The 23,622-nt window shown below is 41.5% G+C and overlaps 1 protein-coding gene across 7 annotated transcripts in view; it reads left to right on the forward strand.

Annotated features, from left to right (window-relative positions):
- Window positions 1-21,748, forward strand: part of kazna (kazrin, periplakin interacting protein a) — a 198,226-nt gene extending 176,478 nt beyond the window's left edge. For 4 of the 7 annotated variants that reach the window (XM_085258563.1, XM_085258562.1, XM_085258568.1 and 1 more), the window contains 13 exons: window positions 4,858-4,994; window positions 5,394-5,564; window positions 5,898-5,981; window positions 7,035-7,224; window positions 8,769-8,905; window positions 9,295-9,418; window positions 14,950-15,152; window positions 15,267-15,385; window positions 17,467-17,698; window positions 17,993-18,094; window positions 19,806-19,972; window positions 20,068-20,209; window positions 20,812-21,748. In XM_085258563.1, coding sequence (XP_085114689.1) covers window positions 4,858-4,994; window positions 5,394-5,564; window positions 5,898-5,981; window positions 7,035-7,224; window positions 8,769-8,905; window positions 9,295-9,418; window positions 14,950-15,152; window positions 15,267-15,385; window positions 17,467-17,698; window positions 17,993-18,094; window positions 19,806-19,972; window positions 20,068-20,209; window positions 20,812-20,970 — 1,967 coding nt within the window. In that variant the 3' untranslated portion in view covers window positions 20,971-21,748. The remainder of the gene's footprint in view (window positions 1-4,857; window positions 4,995-5,393; window positions 5,565-5,897; window positions 5,982-7,034; window positions 7,225-8,768; window positions 8,906-9,294; window positions 9,419-14,949; window positions 15,153-15,266; window positions 15,386-17,466; window positions 17,699-17,992; window positions 18,095-19,805; window positions 19,973-20,067; window positions 20,210-20,811) is intronic. The other 3 variants (XM_085258566.1, XM_085258564.1, XM_085258567.1) reach the window with 3 other exon arrangements.
- The last annotated feature ends 1,874 nt before the right edge of the window (window positions 21,749-23,622 follow it).

Here is a 23,622-nt window from a genome sequence, read left to right on the forward strand (position 1 = left end):
GATCTTGCGTGGAGCCCCAGATCGAGGGAGATTATCAGTGGTCTTGTATGTCTTCCATTTTCTGATGATTGCTCCCACAGTTGATTTTTTCACACCAAGCTGCTTGCCTATTGTAGATTCACTCTTCCCAGTCTGGTGCAGGTCTACAATACTTTTCCTGGTGTCCTTCGAAAGCTCTTTGGTCTTGGCCATGGCGGAGTTTGGAGTCTGACTGTTTGAGGCTGTGGACAGGTGTCTTTTATACAGATGATGAGTTCAAACAGGTGCCATTCATACAGGTAACGAGTGGGGGACAGAAAAGCTTCTTACAGAAGATGTTACAGGTCTGTGAGAGCCAGAGATTTTCCTTGTTTGAGGTGACCAAATACTTATTTTCCACCCTGATTTACGAATAAATTCTTTACAAATCCTACCATGTGAATTCATGGATTTTTTTTTCACATTCTGTCTCTCACAGTTGAAGTGTACCTCTGGTGCAAATTACTGACCTCTGTCATCATTTTAAGTGGGGGAACTTGCACAATCGGTGGCTGACTAAATACTTTTTTGCCCCACTGTACCTTACAAAGGTCAGATGTCTTCTCCACAAAGATGTCTGATCCCACGGTAACACGCCTTGCTTTACAGCGAGGATTGTTAAATAATGCCAGTGATATCAACGCCACACAGCCCCATGAGTTTGTTTTTACTGAGGAATTGAGGAGGTGAGTGCACTGTGCTGCTCTGAGGCTCCTACATCATTATTCAGCTGGCAGATTTAAAATCCCAAACCGCGAACAATGGACTCCCTCCAATGAGCCGATGTCTCTTTTGTTCTCTCCCAAAATAATTATGTTAAGAGCTGACTAAAAGCCTGTCCCTTCTCTTTAGAGCTGAAGTTATACGCAGTCGTGGGCTAATGTTAATGTAGCGATCATCATTTACAGAGGAGCGCGTGTTTGTGTTTTAGCTAAAAATGCTATCCAAGGAACTTAAGCTTAAAGGTCACAGCACAATCACAATTTGAAATTTACTGATATCCATTTTTTTTAGAAGTGCTGTAGATTCAGTGTATTTTTTGCAGACTTCCATCACTTAGAAGTCTTCCTCAGAAGAAAAGGTGATTGTTAAGGGTGAGCTGGCAACACATAGAAAGGAAATGTTATTTGTCTGTAATCCTGGCTTAAATCTTGTTATGTGAGCCACCATAGATGGGGCACAGCAGATAATGAGGGATGTTATTTAACCAGAAGGATGCAGTGAGTGGGATGTGAAAAACACACTGTGTGAGCAACAACAACATGGCTGAGGTTGTTTTTTTCCCCCTCTTTTATAATCAAGGGTGATAAAGTCTTGCTGCCTCTAGAATTAACAAGAAAATATTCATCCTTAATGTGTAATATTCATATAGCTTTGAATTACAAACAGCTCACCTGGCTTCACCAAGAGGTTCAAACTATGCCTCCCAAGATTCATAAAGCTCACCCATTAACTTGTTATATGTTGTGTGATTGTTCCAACAAATGCCACTTTATCTTGTCACAGCGCTAAGCAAAGAGGCTACTTTTTAAATCTTGCAGGTGAAAGAAGTATCCATTTTTTTCCTATTTAACTATCCACAAGAAAGCAAATATACATAGTTTGGAAAATGTCAAAATATTCCGTTCTTCCGAATGAGGGGGGGAGGGGGAGGGGGGTATGTATTACACAGCCAGTCAGTGCTCATTATGATAATTTGAATGAATTGTTGTCAACATGCTAGAAACAGACCCCAAATGTTTTCATCCTAAAAAACGGGTTGCACTCCTAATAAGGTTAATAACCTGCTCTTAGCTATTTTTAATACTGGCACAAGCTCCCTGAGGAGTCCAGTGTTTCTGTCTAGCAACCAGTGACTTGGCTCACTCATTAAGTCTCTCAGTAGCATCATAGAGGAGCCCGGCAGACAAAAGCTTTTAGCACACTCTAGTAATAGATGTTCACATTGAACTACTTGAAATTGCAAGGACTCGGGTATCAGAAGAGCCTTTGTGCCGTGAGTTTTAAAAATATATATATTATGTAGAAAGGGATGTTGTAATCAGGTGTTTGTGATTTTCCACATTGGGTTGGACTTTTTAAGGGGAATGTTTTGCAGATGTCCTGATTCGCTTCTTTTCTGCTTATACAGGCTGACATTTCTTTTTGCACAAATACAGTTTTCTCACAAAGGCAAACATTTCTTTTGATTTTAGGCAAACAATTTGCAAAGCAAGTGCTAAACATTTGTAAAATGCAGTGTGGGCCAAAGAAAAAAATCTTTCTTCAGTGCGAAGGATTTAGGTGCCTTTTTAAATACAAAAAAAAATAAATGTTATTCTTGGCAACAAGTTGCTTTGTCGGTTTTTAGAGCATAGCTAGACTGAAGGTTTAGGTTTGAATTGCTAAAAGAAGGCTGTGTAGTAGTGTTCATAGTGGGCCTGTAGCAGCATCTAAACCACTTCCCCAGGAAAGCAGCAAAACACAAGAGGGAAGATAATGCAATGCATCAGACTAACAATGTAAGGTACTGCTGGGTATATTTTAGTCTGGGAATGTTTTGTTACTCTGGAGTCAGACACCTGTACTGAATCTACTGCACTTTGACAGGTTCAGAGACATGCTCTCTGACTTGCACTTTTTGTGTGCAGGGGTTCATACTACTGCAGGATAATGACCACACATTTCAAAGCCTTGAAAGGACTACTTGATCACCAGAGAAATCCAGGGAGTGTTGGCTTTCTGTCCACAGATACCTAACCATAACCCAGCTGAACATTTATGGGGGGCCCTTGAAGACTGAGAATGCAAAATGGGCTGGAATAACATGCGTTAGCAGGTTTAGCATGTCCTTGCAAATCAAGTAGATGGACAGTAGGCATACTAAGGTATTGGGAAATCAATGTAAAAGTTGAACTTTTAACTCAAACCCATGAATTAATTTTTCCTGAGTGATATTGGATTCAAATTATCTGCTATTCAAGTACATTCGCAGCAGTCAGCGAATAAGACAGATGCTTGCACAGATGTGTATCATTTCTTTATGAAAAGTCTCTTAAACTGCTTCCTTCCCGTGTCATCCTCCTCCTCCACCTCCACACACATTAGCTTCAATTCTGTATGGTTCCCAGGTGGTTCTCTGGTTGTTTCAACTGGTAATAATTCTTGGAGGCTTGAACTGAGCAACAGAGTATGTTAGTCATTAATATGTCTGTCAGCAGGAGTGCTTCCCCATCTCTCCTACATTCGTGCGTGTAACGTAACAGTCTGAGCCCCCGGAGCACAATTGTATGTTCAAAATGTTCATAGGTAGGTCAGAAGCAGTAACTAACAGTGCTAATATGATTTGCAAGTGTGAATGAACCCGTTCAAAGAGTCACAGTGAGTGCTTTCTTGCATCCAGCACCAGGAGGGTCGCTGTTGCCAAACGATCACAGGTGCAGGATGTGAGGCAGCAGAAGTGTTTTTGGCTCATCTCAAAGACGGCTTTGATTTCACTTCCTGAGGCAGGTGCTGGAAGGTTTCCTGTTTCTCTTGGTCAGTGAAGGATGTTTTTTGTCTTCATTCGCCAGCTAATGTGGTCTGCGTATCCCTTTGGCTTGGGGATTCCTCTGGTAAGAACAAGTGAAAGGGAGAGATATGAAAGGATGACGAGGGCGGTTGAAAAAAAAAAAAAAAACAGAGGTTGAATCTGTCCTTCATTTCCGCTTGCCCAAGCATGTTCGCCAGACACAACTTGTGACTGTCACGCAGTTAACCAAGCCGTGATATAAGTTCATTACTGACACACAGCTGGTTCTGAAGGGGAGAAAAAAAGAGGGCAGAAAAAGGCAGATGAACACGTGATGAGAAGTACTGTGCTTTTAGGAAAAGCAGTTTGATGTGAAGAAGACAAAAGTAGAAAGATGCAATATGAATAAATAATATATAAATAAATGATGTATTGTCAGTTTCAAATGATAGCTGGAGGGAACCTCGACTTTAAACACCTCTGAAAAACAATCTTGCACGAGGAGGTAAAAAAAGATCAAGAGGAAGCAGGAGAACAGGCAGATGCAGAAGAGCAAAAAATGTTTGTCTTTGAGAAAATTAGAGCTTCTCTGAATAACCACTGTGAACCATATTCTTTATCATGATGCGTGGGTGAGCTGCCAGAGGATTAGAAAGAGTGTGTGGCAGAGAGAGACGGGGGGAGAGGAAAAAAAAGGGACTCAGTCTCTAACAAACCCAGCAACAGAGTGCAGACTGACATAAGGGTTCATGCTTGATCCACCTCTCTATCAACGTATAGTCAGCGGCAACAGCAGGTGTTTTTATTGTTATTTGCTTCAGGAACAAACTAACAAATCAGGAAAAGATTTGTTAGTTAGATTAAAGAAGACTCCTTAATGAAGACCACCTCTTAATGTGCAACATTCTTCATGGCTGTGTCAAAACATTAAGAACAGCATTAGACCTTAAAGTCTTTCAAGTCAAGCTTGTCTGCAATCCCAGCACCACCCATATCAGCTGAAAGTTCAGATAATAGGCTCATTATCGGATGCTAAACAGCTTTAGCCTGTCTATATTTGCTACACATCTGGAAGCCTCTTTGCAACCCACATTTACCCCAGCTCCTACTTTATCATGTTGTCTGCTCTTGATCACCTCCAGTTTTCACCACATGCACGTTGGTAGGATGGGGGAGGTCCACGAACATGGACATAAAGCCACTTATAACTTACTGTAGATAAAACGGTAATAATCCTCTGAACTCTATTGTTTGTCACTGAAGTGCAGTCATCTACACTGTAGATTATGACTAAATAGAAGTATGTAAATCTTCAAGTTATTTGACCCTCCACAAACTCTGTCTTCCAGCCATGAAGTCGGACCGTAAGCGTCTGAAAGCAGAGAAGGCAGACCTGGTGAATCAGATGCAGCAGCTTTATGCCACATTGGAGAGCCGAGAGGAGCAGCTCCGTGACTTCATACGCAACTATGAGCAGCACAGAAAAGTACGGCACCTGTTTTCTAACAGTATAGAGGCACACGCATCCATACAGACCCACTTTTTCTTGTTTGTTTGGTTTTTTTGTAGTGCATGCTCTAATCTGCTTAATTAAAAAGACGGTTGGTTACAAAAAAGGATGTTTACAGTTTAAAAAATTTTTTTTTGTGGTATTTAGATTTAGATGTTGGTGCATATGTGGTGCCACAAGAATATGTCATAGTAAGCCCAACATCTAGAAGCACTTTTTTTATTCCTGTCATCTCAGGGTAAAAAAAAAATCAAATGAAATATTGAAAGCCCTAACAAGGCAGCACAGAAAGAGCCACTGCCTTTCTGTTTGAATCGTTCTGTTTAGTCGTGCTTGATGTGTGAACCAATCCATCAGGATCTGTGTGTCTACTAGGAGAGCGAGGATGCAGTAAAGGCGCTGGCCAAAGAGAAAGACCTCCTAGAGAGAGAAAAGTGGGACCTGCGGCGGCAGACCAAGGAAGCCACGGAGCACACGGGGATGCTGCGGTCCCAGCTTGATCTCAAGGAGAACCGCATCAAGGAGCTGGAGGCTGAACTTGCCATGGTGAGAGAGAAAGGCAAATGAGGGAACTTGACAGGCAGGTAGTGAGTCAGCACTGCATTACTGGCTTTTTATAGGCTCCATTTTCTGGAATCAGATATTTAGGAACATTTCTAATGTTAGAGTTCCTTTTTTTCCTTCTAAGATAACAATGTCGACTGACTAGTCAAAGAAACAAAGATATTGCACAAATAGTTTGAGTCCTGGTTCAGGGATATACAGTACATCTCTTTGGTCACTCTGCACTGTTTTGCCTAAACTGCATCTAATCAAAACACGGAAAGCCTTTTGAATGTACAGCATAGCCATCATTCATGTCTCCAACCCCCCCACCAGATGAGTAACTGTGTCAATCAGAGAATGGAGTTCCGGGTGTTTGAGCGCCTTGTGGACAGGGACTACTCTCCTAGGGTCATGGCGGTAAGACAGGCCCCAAGATTTAAATCTTTCCACTCCTGCCCCCTGTGGAGTTTTCTCCTATTTGTGACCTGTTTGTTGCTTTGGAAAGCCTCTTCCTGCTCCTCAGATGCACGTTTTTCATTTAGTGTTTTTAGTTGTTGTTGTTTTTTAAACTAACCCTCAGCCCACCCTGACTGATCCCAGTAATCCTAACATCGGTGGTCCCACAGATTTCCACTGTAATCGATCGGAATGTGTTTCAGGTCTAATTGAACGTTGAAATGCTTGGGGGAGGCAACAAAAACATCAGTAGTCTGACAACTAATGATTACATTGAAGGTTTGGGATTGTATTCTGTTTTGCATGACAGAGACTGTGATTGATAACCGTTTGACTGCTGGTAGACGGAGATGATTGCAGTGGAGTTGATTGTGCTGGTGATTTGCAGCCCGCCGCCGCTTGGCATGATGATACGATTCGCACAATAAGCAATAAAAAAAACATGTCAAGCATAATCAGAAAACATGAACACAAAGAAAAAGGTTTTATTGACACAAAATAAACATGCACAAACACAATGTCCAAGGCTCCAGTACAGCTCATTGTTACTCCTGCAGAAAAGCAGCGACAGAGCAAATATGTTCATTAAAGTTATAGAAAAGCTTAATTGTTTTCAATGTCTCCATTTTTTATTTTCTTTTTTTGCACCCCAACAACACCCCCAGCTTACACCGCCGTGGATACAAACAACCAGCACCTCCTCCAGATATTCTGTCAGAGCTCTCAGGAGTGGTAGCGAAAGATTTCACAAACAAAAGGAGAACAAGAATATAACTGCATTTTTAATGAGACAAGCGCCACATAACGAGCCCAGGGGAGAACTCGCATATCTGCATGCGCTTAGAGACTTGTAGTAGAAATCTGAGCACAACATGTATATGTACACACACACACATGGGGAAAAAAATAGAGATTTACCAGCCCACTCAAAAGTGAGTTTGCTGAAGTGAAGAATTTTGATTGTGGCTCACTGTGCTCTCTGACTGATGACTTCTTTCCGTCTGCCTCCTCAAGGCGAAACAGTCGCTAGCCACCCTGACCAAGGATGTGCCCAAGCGCCACTCGCTGGCCATGCCCACGGAGGCGGTTGTCAATGGAAACAACCAGGAGTGGGTGATGCAGGCCGATCTCCCTCTGACTGCTGCCATCCGACAGAGTCAGCAGACCCTCTATGTCCACACGGGGCATCCCGCTGACAGGCAAGGTAAGCCAGCAAGGAGCACCAATAACACCTTCATCCTGCACATGAGCTGACTGACATGAGGCGGTTTGACCATCATTTACCCTTTGCATGCTCATGTGAACCTGCTTCACACACATTCACTCCTACCATCTGCTTAGTATGACCACATTGTTGCCCGACGACGACGTTCCAGTTGTGACGTGTCATGCGCTTTCTGTATGATTTCAAGTGCAGATTTCTTGTTTTTGGGGGGACTTTACAGCTTCTATGTGTCTTTGCTGCACACAAATGTTTTCTCTGCACTTGACAGCTATGGCAGCTGAGGATCAGCTGTGTGTTAAGAACCTATTTGTTTGAGGTTTGCTTTAGTTTTATGGAATTCAAACAGTAACTTGGCCCCGTTTTTTAATTTCATTTACGTTTTTTCATTTCTTGTTCGTACCTAATTTTTCTTGGCCTCCTTTTCTACTTTTCAGCTCCCTCACAACATTTTCCGCAGTATCCTTTTGATTTGAGTTACACACACCTCACGAGATAGAGAAGAAACAGCCTCTCCTGTCACAGCTCCCGCTCTGTGCGGAGACGTTCATGGCTGAGACGCATTGCAGAACCACATTTTTAAAAATTCAAAGCAAATGTCTTTTCTTATTTGGCTCACTCACTTTGAATTGTGTCACCGCTAGAAAACAGTGGTGTGTTTTTAGCAAAGCGGCCAGCACAGTGCCGAAAACCCTTCTGCAAAACAAGATGGTCTGGTAAATTCAGCTGGCACTCAGTGCTCATCCTCATGTGTTTCAGTGCAGATGTCTGCACGAAGGATTGCAATGATATGTGTTATCTAAGCAAAATATGTAGGCCAAATAGCATGTAACAAAGAATAGGCAAGTTTTTCTTTTGGGGGGGGGGGGGGGGGGGGTTGTAATACAGAAGTTCTATCATTATGGGAGTTGTAGAAGAAACGTGAGCCATCAGTTTGAGAGGCTCTGCTAAATTTAAAAGCAAGAAAAAAGCAATGAAAAGAAGGGAAGTGTAGCAGTGTCACCTCCTGCTACCCTAAAATAGAAAGCTCTGGACAAATTAGCCTCATAGCCACCAGAGTTGGAGTCCATCTCAGTCCTTTCAGAGGTTGCTTTTAAAGGGCAGTTATAGGGTTCACATAGGTTGCTGACTAATTGGGGACAGAAGCAAACATTCCCCTCCCCCCAAATAAAAAAAGAAAAACAGGAAAAATGTGTGAACAGTCACGAACCCTAAATTGCTATGCAATTGGTTGCACTGTATGTATCAGTCTCACCGCTGCACGCACACACACTTTCTCAAACCTCTGTGAAGCTGTTTTCACTGTTGCTTAGCAACTGCAGCTGATTGCAAATAATTTCAGGCTTTTTGGTTACAGACTTTTTTTTTTCTTTTTTCTTTTTCAAAAAGACATTTTTATTTAAAAGCATCGTGGCGTTATTTTAAAGAAAACAGATTTTTTTTTTGTCCCTGTTCTCTACTTCTGGTACACCCAAACACCCAAGAAAGAAACAAGCCTCTTCTCTTTTCCCTCTCGCCCCGTTTAGTGGCTGCCGTGCGGGTGAGCCCGTGCCACTCGCGCCAGCCCTCCATCATCTCCGACGCCTCTGCGCTGGAGGGAGACCGGTCGTCCACACCCAGCGACATCAACTCGCCGCGCCATCGGACTCACTCCCTCTGCAATGTAAGAGCTGCCCACCACCGCACCCTCCCAAGTAGTCGCCACACTGTAGTAACTGTTGACTTGCCCTTTGCTGCCCGGCTGCTGTTGTTTCCTTCCACCATCGTTCTGGCTGAATCCATGTCGTCCTCCCCCCCCCCACCACGCAGTCTGTTGTGCACTCACTCGCAGCAGTGACTTGAATTTATGTGAAAACCAGCTGTGGTTGTTTGAATAAGTGCATGCCTTGGCACCATGTCAAGTGTCACTGTGTGTTGTGATCTTTATCTTGTGGTCTTTATCGCTCACTCTGCACCCTTACTTCACCGACTTCTCTGGTCTCTCATCTTTCTCCCATCTCTTCATCTCCTCCTTCTCGCTCCCTCTCTCTCGCCTTCTCTTTCTTCTTTCAGTCCCTAGAAGATCTGGAGGAGGCGAAGCGTAAGAAGAAGAAAGAAAAGATGGGGCTGGGGTCTCTGTCGCGCGTCTTCGCCCGAGGAAAGCAACGCAAGTCCCTCGACCCCGGTTTGTTTGATGGTACTTCAACACCTGATTATTACATAGAGGAGGATGCAGACTGGTAAAGCACACACGTCCGAGTGAACCACCTGGAGAGCCTTTTTTTGGCAGTTATCAGAGGACAACGTTGTATTGCCCGAGCGCATGCGTGAGAGAATGTGCGTGTTTGCGTGCGCGTCTGTGTGCGTGTGTGTGTGTGACGAAAGCGTGTACAGATAAAATAATGTGTGTACCTTTTATGTAGTCTCACATGCACGCATGCTTCGGTTTGTATGGGAGCGAGAGTGTGCGCGTGCTTGTGCCACCCATGGTCAACGGCCATGTCAGGAGCCGGAGGCGCGTCTTGCTTCGCTGAAGTGTAAACCTAAAGAGCAAATTGCACCTGTATGTATGTATGTATGTATATGTACAGCCCTGTAAATAGCGTGGAGAGTGTAATACAGCAGCAGTGTGGACATGTCATGTTGTATCTGCCCTCCAAAACAGCTGTGTTATCTGATCTTTGAATTGTTCTCTACATTTTTACTTTTTTTTTTTTTTTTTATTGTTTTCACTCAACTGGAAACTTGAAGGACTGCTGTACTTGTAAATAACAGTTGATGTGCACTCTGTGCGTGTAAATGTCTCCTTGTCCTGAATGCCTTTTTGTTATTTTTGACACGTACTCCCCGCCGTCCCTCCTCCCTCCCTCCCACTGCCTCTTAACTTTATCTCCTCCCTGTTTATTGTCCTGCCTGGTCCATCCCCTTCTTCCACACTGCCATGATGAGAACAGTTTCCTGTAGGCGGCATGCAGACTCCTGAAATTCACCGCTGGGTCGGTTGTCGGGTGCATATCCCTCAACCGCCGAAAAAAAAAAAAAAAAAAGTCTGTGCAGCGGCAATCCTTGATGTTTACTTAGAGAGACTTCAAAGAAGCTGCTATGAGAGGAATTAACTTTCTATGCAGAACAGTTTGTTCCCCTGCATTTTGAAGCCAAACAGGAAATGTGAGAAATGTGTTTTCTATCTCCTCAGATAGAAGGTACATGTGTGACATGCATGCACGTAGCCCCGGTCCCTAAATCATGCATGCCTGGTTACCCCACTACAAAGAAAAATCTCTCCCTGGTTATGTTTCCGAAGAGGTGATAAACTGTTTGCTTTTCTTCTTAATTTAAAAGAGAGGTTAGTTACTGATTTCATGTTCATTCATGATTTTGCCCCCATTTCAAATTAATTGATAAGATTTGTAAACTTGAACCTTTGCTGTTCAAGGAGCGCTCAGCTGAATGCTTAAGATCTTAACATCCTGAACTGCGCACAGTTTCGTTTTAATCTGCACCTGCAGGGCTTTTTATGCGAAATTACATTTGAAATATCAAAGGTCAGCAAAGAAAGAAAACTGAACATTACACTTTGAATTTTTAAATATTATTCCACACTATTTGCAAGGCTTTGTGCCTTTTTATCTCTCTTTGTTTTTTAGGATCTAAGCTGCTTTTATTCATTGGTGTATGAATACTGGGAGCAGGATTATTCTGGGAAACGTTAAAATAAGAAAGCTATCATCACAAAATACATAGCATAAACACCAATTATTCTTGCGTTGCAGGTGTTCAACTGACAGTCAAAATATTTCTAGACCTCTGGAATTAAGGGCGACTTAAGAGATGAGCAGAACCTCAATTAAGAGGTGCAGAAATTACATGAACTACAATTGAAGGTTAAAAATCAGGATTTAAGCATCCCAATCAAGCAAAGGCGTACCTTCTCCCATGACCCCATGACCTCAGCAAAAATTCCAATGTAGAGTTCAAGCCATAGCTGGGAAAAGGAAAAAATAAAGCAATTAACTTTGGACTAAAGGTTAATGGCATTAATCCGAATAAAGAATTTCCACAGACATCACGTTACTTCCGATCTTTCATTGGATCGAGTCGGAGTCTGCACTGCCACGCCCCAGGAAATCTTTTCTCTCCCTGATATTAAACTAACACTGGGTATTTGTTGGCCTCGCCTGAGACACTAGAGTGCCAGGTTACCGTGGCGTGTCCACGTATCCAGTAAGGAGATCGTCCTTTACATTTGAGTTCACAGTTATTGAATTTGCAGGTAAATCAGTAAGATAATTCAGAGATGAGTCACTATGAATCAAATTGTATGTACAGGAACAACGTCTCATGTTGAAAAAATTCACTGAACAGTCAGTTAAATGTATAAAATCTATGCTATTTTATCTTTTTTGTTTCATTCAGCTAATTTTTATGATCCTCTGCTGATGGGGAAACAACATATCAAGAGAAAAAAAACATTATGTAATTTTATCTTTTGATCCGTGCTCTGTTTTTGTTTTTTTTTGTTTTTTTTTTAATTTCCCACGTATATTTTACTTTTTGTAAATGAGATAACATTGCAGAAATGAAATGAATATTATTATTATTATTAAAGAGTTTTATTTAAAGTCAAAGATGTAGGCCTCGGTGGAGGACTTCTATTCTGAAGCCCTGAGATGTTTAGAAGTGGATCGTAGCAAACTTTTAAAGGCATGGCAACAAAGTTACGCTCTAAAGAACTAAATGAGAAAAAATAAGATTATTTTAAAATAAAATAAGTAATGCTTAATTTCCACGTGGCTCTCCTCTCTTTCCCTTCATTAATGTTCGTGTGTGTGCGTGTTCATTTGTTGTGATATGGCTCTAATCCAGATTTGTCCTGTTATGCTGGAGGGGACTTACCATTTTTAACATGTGCCTTAGTTTCCCTCAGCCCTGCAACTCCCATCTGTGAGAGGACTGCATCCCAAAAGCTTCCCAATGGCCTCCTTTCCTCTCTTTTCCAATTTCAACTCCTCACTAAGCCAAAATGAAATTTTCCTCTTGTATTATATTAGAATCAATAATTAGAGAAAAACAAAACATTGGTGCAGAGGAGATGTGGCCATGTCATATTGTTGAATCTGATCTCATATGTGTCAGCACATGGCATCAATAATGTTTTGCTCTGATATGACTCCTGACCTCTAACACTGACCCCTCTTGTCTGACCTCCATCAGACTGTCGACACAGTGAGGCGACCCAAGAAGCGATCAGTCAGACTCAATGGGACCGAGGTGCACCAGTTCCTGTGGCTTTAAAAATGAGTCGTGCTGGGTTGCAAACTGTGTTTGCAGATGTCTTTTAATTCCTAACATCACAAAAAAAACACCTTTGGAGTTAAGCACTTCTTCAAGTTGAATTTAGCTCTAATGACAGGGATTTGGAAACAGTTGAGTGCTAACAGATACACTAAAATGCATTTGAGGGCTTTTTTCTTTTATTTCCTGTATACTCCAACAGTAAAGCTCCATACTCAGCGTCACTGGCTCAGAAACACTGGCTGCTTTTAATTTTGTGCTGAAGTATAGTTTGGGGGAAATTCACTGCTAAAATGCTTAACATAAATCTACAAGCAGGGGTGCTCATCATAGCTTTGCATGGACTATAAGAAGACTGGCTGTGACTTTATGGATTTACTATACAAGCTTATTTATAAGCCTTCTCGTCTGATGCACGACAGTAAAGCATAAGCATATTTACCAAACATTAAATGACTTCTTTAATATTCTTTTAATGAATTCAAGCTGAAGCTACTCCTTGATTAACTGGAAGACAGGAAACAGACTGTATGTACCTCCATATTTATCATTCAGACATGAGCATTGATTTCCTCATCTGCCTCTCAAGATAGCAAATAATCTTATTAATCAAAATGCCAAACTGTTACTTAAAGGGGCCTTGTAGTTTATCTACTCTATTTATCCTCCCTCGAAGCAGCGAAGAGCCACCATGGGTGATGTCATCCATTCAGCTGTAATCCATTTGTTTTTCCCAGTCATGGTATCAGAAATGCTGCTATATTATAGCAATAAGGTCTATTAAACGAGCTACCGAAGAGCACACTTAAGGCTCAGTGTCTCGTCTAAAGTGTAGTTAAAGGAAAAGCAAACAATTCACTGTGGTTTTTATAAAACATACAAAACTTACCTCCTCTCATAAAGGACACAAAACTCTTTACATAAATACCACACCGTAGCTAGCTCTGCTTTCACTGATATTTCCTTTATTAGGACTCTGTTCGGAAGGAAAAACAGACCTTGTACGCAGACCAGCATGCATCTTTGACCAAAAGAGCAGATCTATTCAACTTAATATGAATTGCTCTCAGAAGGGCACTTAGAAGTGTACGGTCACTTCATGCATCTCTCTTCGGAGAGCACATGAAAGCATCCAGGTTGAGATGAATTACCGAAGGCGGATTTAATAAAAATCAGTTTACTCAGACCCTCGAACCATCCAGTCGTGAATCTCCTTTGAGTAAACACACAATGGGCATAGTAAAGGCTGCCAAAAAGTAGGGTTTCCATGTTATTTGCTAGAAGTGACACTTAGGTGGAGGGAACAAAGAACCCGTTTTTGTGTAGTTTGTAAAAAGAATCTTGAACTTTCTTTTCCTTTAAAAACAAACAAACAAACATAAAAAAGCAACCATGGATGTGATGATTGGAGTGACCATCAAGGAGAACAGTCATGTTACCATGGAGCTGTCATGTGGATGCTTCTGTGCAAGGCTTATTAGGGTCACAGGAGTTTTGGTTGAAGTTCATTCATTCACTCACTGGGTAAGCCTGTAAGTATGGCTGTATTCTGAGTGCTGAGGGTAATGTTGAGGTTTTCAGAAACTATGGAATAAGACAGGATACTTTGAAGTATTTCATTTGTATCACAAGATTTTAAAAAGGGAGAAAAACACAGTAAGTGCTGCAGTAAGTTCTTGATGAGCATTTCATGATGCTGTACCAACATCTGAGTCCAAACCTGATACCAGGTTGCCACCCGCTGGTCGGGGGTTAGTTAAATGGCTTTCACATTTTTACAATGAAACAAAACATGTTCTCGGCCAATATTTCTTTTCGTTTGTGACTCCACCACTTGTGAAATACTGAGAACTTAAATTTAACAAAATTTTTTTTTTTTTAAAAGGCAAAATATTTGGCTCAGTTTAGCGTGGTAACATTGAAACACCGCGGGGAATTATTCAGGCAGTGCTCAAAGTGTCAGGATTTACTCACAGTCGATTATAACATTGTGAGAGAGACGTGCTTTTAATGCATCGACATTTCTCATGCATCTCCTAATTGCATGTTTTAATATTTCCACAGAGCTGTTAGCTGCGGGCTAATTTAGACAGATGAGTCATGTTAATTCAACAGCTCAAACAGCTGCTGGTTTAATGGACTTCTTAAGTGAGGAGCTTGTTTATAAAAGCTGCAACTTTGTTTACAGCATTACTGGCAAACGCTTGACTTGCTGTCATGCAGCCAAAAGCTTAGGATGTCGTTAAAAGCTTGTTTGTTCCCTCTTCCCCTTAAATGGGCTGATTTGATATGAAACTATATGTATATATTGTTGTTGTTGCAGCACATTAACGTTGTTGTTGTTGTTTTTATTTTATTTTTCATTGCTCACAATGCTCACCTCTGCTTTCACGCACAACCACAACCGCATCACCCATTTGTCTACCCACCCAGACTCGGATAGCCTCTCCAGCCCCACTCGCCTCAGCCTGTCAGACGGGTCAGAGGACCAGCTCGACCGTCTGCAGCAGGTGGAGCTGGCCAGGACAACGCCCATGTCTCTGTGGAGGGCAGGCACCGTGCAGGCCTGGCTGGAGGTTGTCATGGCGATGCCCATGTACATCCGCACCTGCTCAGAAAACGTCAAAAGCGGCAAGGTATGGCAACACCTGCAGGTTTCTACATGCTTCCATATTGTTTACTTTATAGCACTCTCGGCCTGAATGGCTTAACCTCCTGTGAAGTGTTGTTTCTTTGCTTTTTTTTTGCAGGTTTTACTGGGGTTAACGGATGAAGACCTGGAGCTGGGTCTAGGTGTCAGCAATTTGATGCATCGTCGGAAACTCCGCCTGGCCATTGAAGATTACAGAGATGTTGAGAACGGCAGAGGGTAAGGAAGGGCCATAGTGGTCCTTATTGTAAACTGCCTGTTACTTGATGGCGTATGGGGGCCACCTGTCGGTGATTTATTGTACATGCATTTACCTAATGCATGAAGGATCTCGTTTCTGGCTTTTTACCACACATGAAGTTTAAACAAATGCAAGAGTCCCAAGGCTGTTACAGCTCTTGAAAGCTTCCTAAGGGCATGAAAGGCATGCAGGTCAGCTAAACTGAAGACTGTCTAAATTGTTCCTGTGTGAATCATAAACACATATGTGGCAAGTATAAGCTTATTTGTTTTAACCAATAGTTACACTGTATGGCAGTTTAGCCAAGTAGCAGGTTTAAGATCAAGGTGTCTGGGTTTTGAAATATTCAGTTCAGTAACCCTAAAGCACTGAAGAATTGCATTTGAAAAATTTAGCAGCAGCATGTCTTTCTCGAGTCAGTTTCCCCCCTCACTCTGGCCTTCAAGTGCAAAGTTTGAAGAATTCTCTGTGAAACTGCTTTATAGCAAAGAAATAATCCCTTCAAAAACTTTCTGCAGTGAGTTCCTTTACATATGTGATATTTAGGGCTGCATGTGGTTATCATTATCCAATAATCTAATCCAACTAGATTGATTGATTGATCAGTCAATTTTTGATGAAAGCCAAGGCAAGTTTATTTATGTGGCATTACACAATTGTTCAGCATGCTTTGTAAGATAAAAAGTACAATCAAAAGTAAAAGAGTAAAATAGAATAATAGAATAAATAACAATAATAATGGCACAGCTACCTGATTTGTTAACAGCAGTTGTGAACAATTTCAGCTTCTTTTTTAAAATAATAGCTACAGTTTGAGTAGATGATTTTATTGTCATTACACAGTTATACTTTCTACAATAGTACAACAAAATTGGACTACTGTCCTGCATTGGTGCTAAATGAAAGGCAAGCAGCAATCACAATATATACATAGTAACATATATGCAGAATGAAATATACAGTGTGTGCACTGTGTATTGCACAAGGCCCGGTGTCAGGTATTTGCATTGCAGTGCCGCAAGATCTTGTGTGCCCTTTTGAGACAGCATGTGCTGCAGAGGTCCTTCAGGGAGGGAAGAGGGCGGCCAGTGATTTTTCTCGTGACGTTAATGACCCTTTGTAGTGCTTTCCTGTGTGCTATGGTGCAGCTCGAGACCCACACAGAGATGCAATATGTCAGCGCACTCTCAGTGGAGTAGCGGTAGAAGACAGTTAGCAGCAGCTCCCTCTTTAGGGTAGTCCTCCTGAGGCTCCTCAGTAAGTGAGATGCTGCTGGGCCTTTTTCATAACCTCCAAGCTGGAGCACTGGAGGTCTGCATCCATGTGCACACACAGGAACTTGAAGCTGAGCACCCTCTTCACACACTCCCTGCTGATGTAGATGGGCTCCAATGCATTATTAGTCATAGTTAATCTCTGGTGTTCTTCTACAGTGTGTTTTTTATCCTACCTCAGTCTGCTCTCTTCTTTTCTCCTCACCCCCAACCGGTCATGGCAGACGGCTGCACCTTCCTGAGCCCACTTCTGCTGGAGATTTTTCCCTATTAAAAGGGAGTTTTTCCTTCCCAGTGTTGCAAAGTTCTGGCTCATAGGGGGTCATCTGATTTTTAAGGCTTTCTTTCTTTTATTGTAGGGTCTTTATCATACAGTATAAGGCGCCTTGAGGCAACTGCTGTTGTGATTTGGTGCTATATGAATTGAATAAAAATAATTGAGTTCAGCTCAGTTCTTAAAGCTACATAATGTGTCCACATTAGCAAAAGTAACATGCTACTGTTTATCAGGTATGTGGTGAAGCATGTTCACAGTCTTATTTTAGTATGGTAGTTTTTAACCTGATGATGAAATCAGAAGAAAAATCAAGAGATGGCAAACTTATTATTATTATACCATACAATATGAATTTAGCAACAATCCATTCAGTGCTTGTTAGGAACTTCAGCCTAATGGGGGTGTAAGCTGGTCAGTACAATTCAAACTCTTTGTGGCTAAATCCCACACGTGATGATAAAAATGTGATTTCTTAGGTAAAGGAACTCTTCATGCTGTCTGTCTGTAGGCTGTCCAAGGCTGCGGATATGGACCACCACTGGGTGGCAAAAGCCTGGTTAAGCGATGTGGGTTTGCCTCAGTACTCCCAGGCCTTTCACAATCACTTGATAGATGGGCGGGTCCTGAACTCTTTGACACGTCGGGACCTCGAACGTCACTTAAACATCACCAAGAAGTTCCATCAGGTCAGCTTGCTGCTAGGCATCGAACTGCTGCAGTTGCTTCATTTTGACAAGGAGGTAAATGAGAAATGGCAGTGAGTACACTGATGGGTGACAAATTAAAGGAAAACAAATAACAATGAGGGGTTATAGTAAGGTGTTGGGGCTTGACATTGATTTTACTTTTGAGTTTACCTTTTATTGATTGGCAGTGATCCTTCCACCTAAAAGGATAAGTAAATGCAAACTGTAGGGGTGAAGGGTCTAGATTTTCAGTCTTTTAGTTTTGTCACTCCTTTGTACTTTGGGATGTTCACAGTAAAGGTGAAAATAGATCAGATCTGTAAAAGTTCTTGTTAAAATGGTTTTCAGGCATTACAGGCTCGCCGGGTACAGTGCGAGCACCACAATGTGGATCCTCTGGTATGGACCATGCATCGGGTCATGAAATGGATCAGAGATATTGACCTCAAGGTGAGAGAAAGTTCATCTTAAAATTCTTGAACACATGTCAGCCAATAGGTTTACAGGTCAAACTTGTATGCAAACAAAAGTATAGTTTTAGCAAAGTTAAAGAGTTTACCGTTATGCCATAACAAATCAGAGAGGTTCTGGGTCTGAATCTCAGAATGTCCTGGGTATGTGATAGTTAATTTCCAGATATTTGTGTTAAAAATACGCTGATAAAAGTTCATTAAGGTTTAAAAGTAGCTCTTTCGAGCACATATCTACCATCTATTTTTATGCAGAGGAAACACAACCTCATGTCATATTATGGAACGTACTTGTTAGATTACATCTGGTATGTTGAACATAAACAGAGAAAAAAACATATGCTGCTGCCCACATTGTAGATTGGTGAGTTGGCCTGCACATCTAAACAGGAAAATGAATATAGTCAGGGGTTAAAGTGGGATTTGGCAGGCAAAAGAACCCTAATATCAGCTGTTGTGGTAGTGTACGAGAAAATAACCACTATGAAATAAATTGTATAAATTGTCTACCAATTGGATGGTGGGCTGACTGATCTTCCCCAGTTCAAAGCATCCTTGGGAAGATACTGAACCCCAAGTTACCCCACCCCACACACACCCGATCCATCCATCTGAATGTAAAATAAAAGTGCTTAGGTAACCTCTGAATATAAAGTGATAAATGATGCATAGGTTTGTACCACTTGTCGTGTGTGATAAGCACCAGTGATGGATAGACCAATAAAATGGCCTTTTATGTGTTATTGTTTCCTCAATTTAGCCTCAAATTGGTTTAAATCTGGAAGATGCGCAGTGATGTGGAATAGTAACACCCTTCAAATGTCTTGAACCTATAAGGCTGTTATGAAAATGTACGATGCAGCAAGTAGAGGTATTTGTGTAAAAATGTAGTGAATAAAAGTAAAAAGTGGTGAGAAAAATAAAGATTCAAGTTATGTAATGACACCTGAAAATTCCACTTCAGTATCTTAACTGGGTATTTGTACTGCATTTCTTTTCTGGAATGAGGCAAAACAAGATTATACTAAAAACTTTAAAGAGATGGGTAAAGTGCTGTTTCTGTCAAGGACAAAATACAAACGAGAGAAAAGCAAAGCCTTTGGTGGGCAAAGAAAAGCGTTTAATCAATCAATAAATCAAAGCCAACCCTGTGTACACAGGTGAACCACTGGTGCTTAGTTGTGGCTCCCCTCAGCTTTTATACTCTCAGTTATAATTGCTAAGCTGAGTCAGCTGAGTGCATATCTAACCAGCCCCACAGCAGAAAGGGGGAGGCACCTGATTCAAGGAAGCAAACAGTAGGACTCTCAGACAATAAAACATAGCAGGCCTGCTGGGGCTGTAACAATACTGTTTTGTGTTGTATAAACGCACTACCACATAAAGACTGTTTGTTCTGTGCTCCATACCTCCACAAAGTGATAGCAGGTCTTTGCCATTTACTTTTGAACTGCTACCAGTTGATTACAACACCTGCCAGATTACAGCCTTTGTCCCATCACACTCCGGGTGTGTACAGATAAACATGTCTGGATGACGTCCGGTTAAACTCCTCAGGGAGCTAGAACTTCTACTGATATAGACAAAAAAATCAATATCAATATCCTCTTTGACTCAACCAAGAATTTTAGATCTGATGTTATGAACAAATAAGATTACTATTCTGTACTTGCCTTTTTCTGCCTATGCAGGAGTTTGCTGAGAGTCTCCTAAACAGTGGCGTTCATGGGGCTGTCATGGTACTAGACCCCACTTTCAACACTGACACGATGGCAACGGTGCTAGGAATCTCCAGCAGCAAACACATGGTTCGCCGACACCTTGTGGAAGAGATGAAAACACTAATTGGCCAAGCCAGGTGACAGGAAAATTCACAGGGATGTGTTTTCTACTGTCTTTAATTACTATTTTGGCTTCCCCCGTCACACTGATCTTTCCCCATGCTTTCTGCAGCGTGGATGCCAAACAGGAATACGAGCATTTAGGTCTGGGGACACCACCTGTCCTCCTTCGTCAGAACTCTTTGGGCAGACCTCCCACCTCTACTGCCCGGCACACCGATGAAGAAGGCTCATTGAGAAGGAGGGCTGTGAAGGTGGGGAAAAAGTTCTTCCCTCAATTTTAGCCAAATTGTAGCGCAGAAGAGCTTAGTGTTGACAAATTACACAGTGACGATAATGAAGCTCTGCAGCATTACTTGGGTATTGAATATATTGCTAGAGCAGCCTGCAAGACATGTAAATAAGAAGGAAGATAGAGAGGTTTGATTGATTAACCAAATCAATTATTGATTATTAAATTAACTGTAAGTATAAGATATGTCATCAGGGGGACCACAACTAATGAGAAAGTATAGACTGTACATAAAAGGTGGATACCTGTACGAACCCTCCACCTGAGCATTTTGGCTGTTGCTGTCTTGGATTTATTTTTAACCCTGACATCATGACATCATCAACAAGGTGTGGATCTGAATGAGAAACCCCAGACACTGCTTTGCAACTATTGCAGCAAGTTGTCAGTCATGAAGTAGCTAAGCCCTAAGGCTAATTGACTCTAAATCGGGCAAAAATGTGCAAAACAGGCATCATGCTATATCAAGTTACACCCCAATTTCACTTTTCAGACCCAGAAGCTGCATTCATCTTTATACATTGTTTGTCATTTGTAGTAATGGATACATTGTTTCTGTTCTAGCCTCCAGCAGGATTTAGTCCCAAAGCTCGCAATGGGCGGGACTTGAGTTGCCATAGCAGCTATGGCTCCCTGCCTAGAGAGGTTCGAGATCACACTCCGCCCAGGGCAGAAGGAAGCCCCATCCGTGGTTACACCAGCATCGAGGTCACCAATGTGTGATGTTATCAGAGTTCTACCAATACCAGTCATTCACTTCATGACAATGTACAACATGGACATTTGTCATCCATGTGCACGCAAACATGGGATGGTGATTTTTTTTTTATCTTAAAATGAGCCTTTACAGGGCAGCTTGCACTTTGTAACAAGGAAAATGTTGTTTTTTTGTTGTTGTTTTTTAACAAGTTTCCTGTTTTTTGGGGAAGTTTTAGCATCTTTGAGGACAGTAAGCGCCCCTCCCCCAACGCCAGAATTAAGATGACTATGAACGACTCGAGCTATATATTTTTCTATTCTTGTGTGTACACCAGGAGGTAACTAACTGAAATGGGTTTTTTTCTTCGTTTTTTTTGACTAGTGAGGGAAATGACTGTTTGTCTTATATAGAGCACTTGATGACAAAATGTAAAAAAACAAAGTTTCATATTTCGTAACCGTGTAAGTGGCTCTTGTGTCATTCAGTTCTGCCATTTGTGATGCCTTGTCAATGTGACTTAGCATTAAAAAAAAAACCAACTTAAAAAAGACTTGAACTGAATTTAAAAATTTTAGAATCTATGTTTGATAGTCATTTTTCATCTCGCACATTTACACTGTTCTATCAAAGCATATGTAGCACCTCTTCTGATGTTTTATACTGTGCAGTAAACATAAAATATCTGAGCAATGCCAACAACAACAAAGAAAAAGATCGCTGAGCTGTGATGTGTGAGCGTGTATTTTTTTGTGAAAAGGAAAGTGCTCACTGAAATGAAATAAAGATGGTGTCTAAAATATATATGTGACTAGTTGCATCCATCAGAATATCAATGAACGCCAGAGTACAATCTGGGGAGAAAAAAGACATGTTGATGATGGGAGAAGGAGGGTTGGTCTCCCAATAAATTGCAAAGCTCCACTGCTCAGCACAAAGAATAATATGGCTGCCTGCACTATAAAGGTGGGAATAAAAGGAAATGAAAGGATCCATAAAGATCAGAGAAAAGTAAGCTAATAATATTGTAGTGAGTCTCCATTGTTACAGTAAAAGTGTCACTGAGAAACCCCCCCCCCCTCCCTTTTCCAAGAGGCAGCGTCCACTGTAACTCAAACAGTGCCCGCAATAAAATCTGCCATAACCTTGGCATTTTACTGATCTATTGATGGCATTTTGGGCAGCTATCATCCAGCTCTGCACTCCCTGTCAGACACGTTAACTCAAGTCTCAGCTGTGACAGTTCCTCATGATGCTATTTCCTCCTCTTACTCATGATGACTCAAACCTTTGTACCATAGTTGCATGACACAGCACAAATAAAGACGCCCTCCTTAGGCTAGATGCACTGCCTCACTTAAAGCCTTTACTGTAATCCACCAAGGGTTGGTTGGGTAAAGCCATTTTGTAATGTGAGACATTAAAAGATAATGATGAGGGAACTCAGTTACCTGCTTTGAAATATTTAGTGGACAAGGACCATTAAACTAAGATCAACAGTAGATTTGGATGGTTTTACTTGATGGGAAAAATTAAAATACTGGTATTTCTACTAGAGCTATGTCTAAGCCAGTGTGATTCATTTGCTACACTCAAGCCTACGTAGCCATATAAATTAGTACAGTTTACAGTGATATTTCTCTGCCATCATATTTGATTACACACTGGCAGTGATAAGGGATTAATTCAGACCACCAGGTTAAGTCCCAATTTGTTCACATATATTTCTGTCCTTGCATTGTGTGAGTGTGTATTTGATGAAGCAGAGGAACCAGACAAAAGCTTAGGAGGAAGAATGTTTCCCAGGAGCCCAGAATGACAAAGGAACAATGCAGTGACTGCTTCAGTCCTCATTCTAGTAAGCTGAGACAGGGGGACCACTGAAACAATGAAGCAGAGCAACGTGAAACCCTTTGTTTTTTTCATCTTTTATCTTTGAACATATCAGTGACATATTGCACATACACAATTATACAGACGAATGACTAAATAAATAGTCAAAGACCATCTACGTCACCAGTGTGGGCAGGATAAATCTTCAGGGTTGCATTTCCCAGTCCAAAGGGCTAAAAAGGCGTGACTGCCAGTAAGTGGTAAATTTACAAAGAAGTAAAAGTCATTGATTATCAGGACTTGAAACAGGGCTGTGTCTCTGACGTTTAATAATCTCACTGGTTGTAAAACAACAAATCATTTGCATTTTTATAGATAATTTTTAATCTGTTTGAGATTGGAATGACTCATACAAACTACTGTGTATGCTGAAGATAAAAAAGGGCAAGTTACACAGGTAACAGTTACACAGGTAGGCCTTGTCTTTGAAAATGACTTTGAGCTTTGATTATTATTAATAGTACACACACACATACACATGCTGGTAGTTTGAGACTCCAGACCGAGATCCTGAAATCTGCTGAAGCCACTCTTCCGATTTGGGGGTTACAGCTCTTACACTGTGACACTGGGACCACTTTGGACTTAACCTTCCACGTCTGCTCCACTCGTTCCTTCAGCCCCTGATACTTCTCTGTTTTCTCGTGCCCCCTGTTCTTGATGTTGCTGTCCCTTGGGATTGCAGGCCCTATCACAACTGTTGTCTTTTGCTCCTTGTCAACCACCACTATGTCTGGTTGCTGGCTAGGAGTTGTTGTCTGTCCACAGGACCTTAATCCTGTTGT

The sequence above is a fragment of the Mchenga conophoros genome, linkage group LG20 (genome assembly GCF_057382185.1).
Source record: "Mchenga conophoros isolate Kocher_MC1m ecotype Shallow Benthic linkage group LG20, M_conophoros_male_GT1.1, whole genome shotgun sequence".
In the NCBI taxonomy this organism is placed as follows: domain Eukaryota; kingdom Metazoa; phylum Chordata; class Actinopteri; order Cichliformes; family Cichlidae; genus Mchenga; species Mchenga conophoros.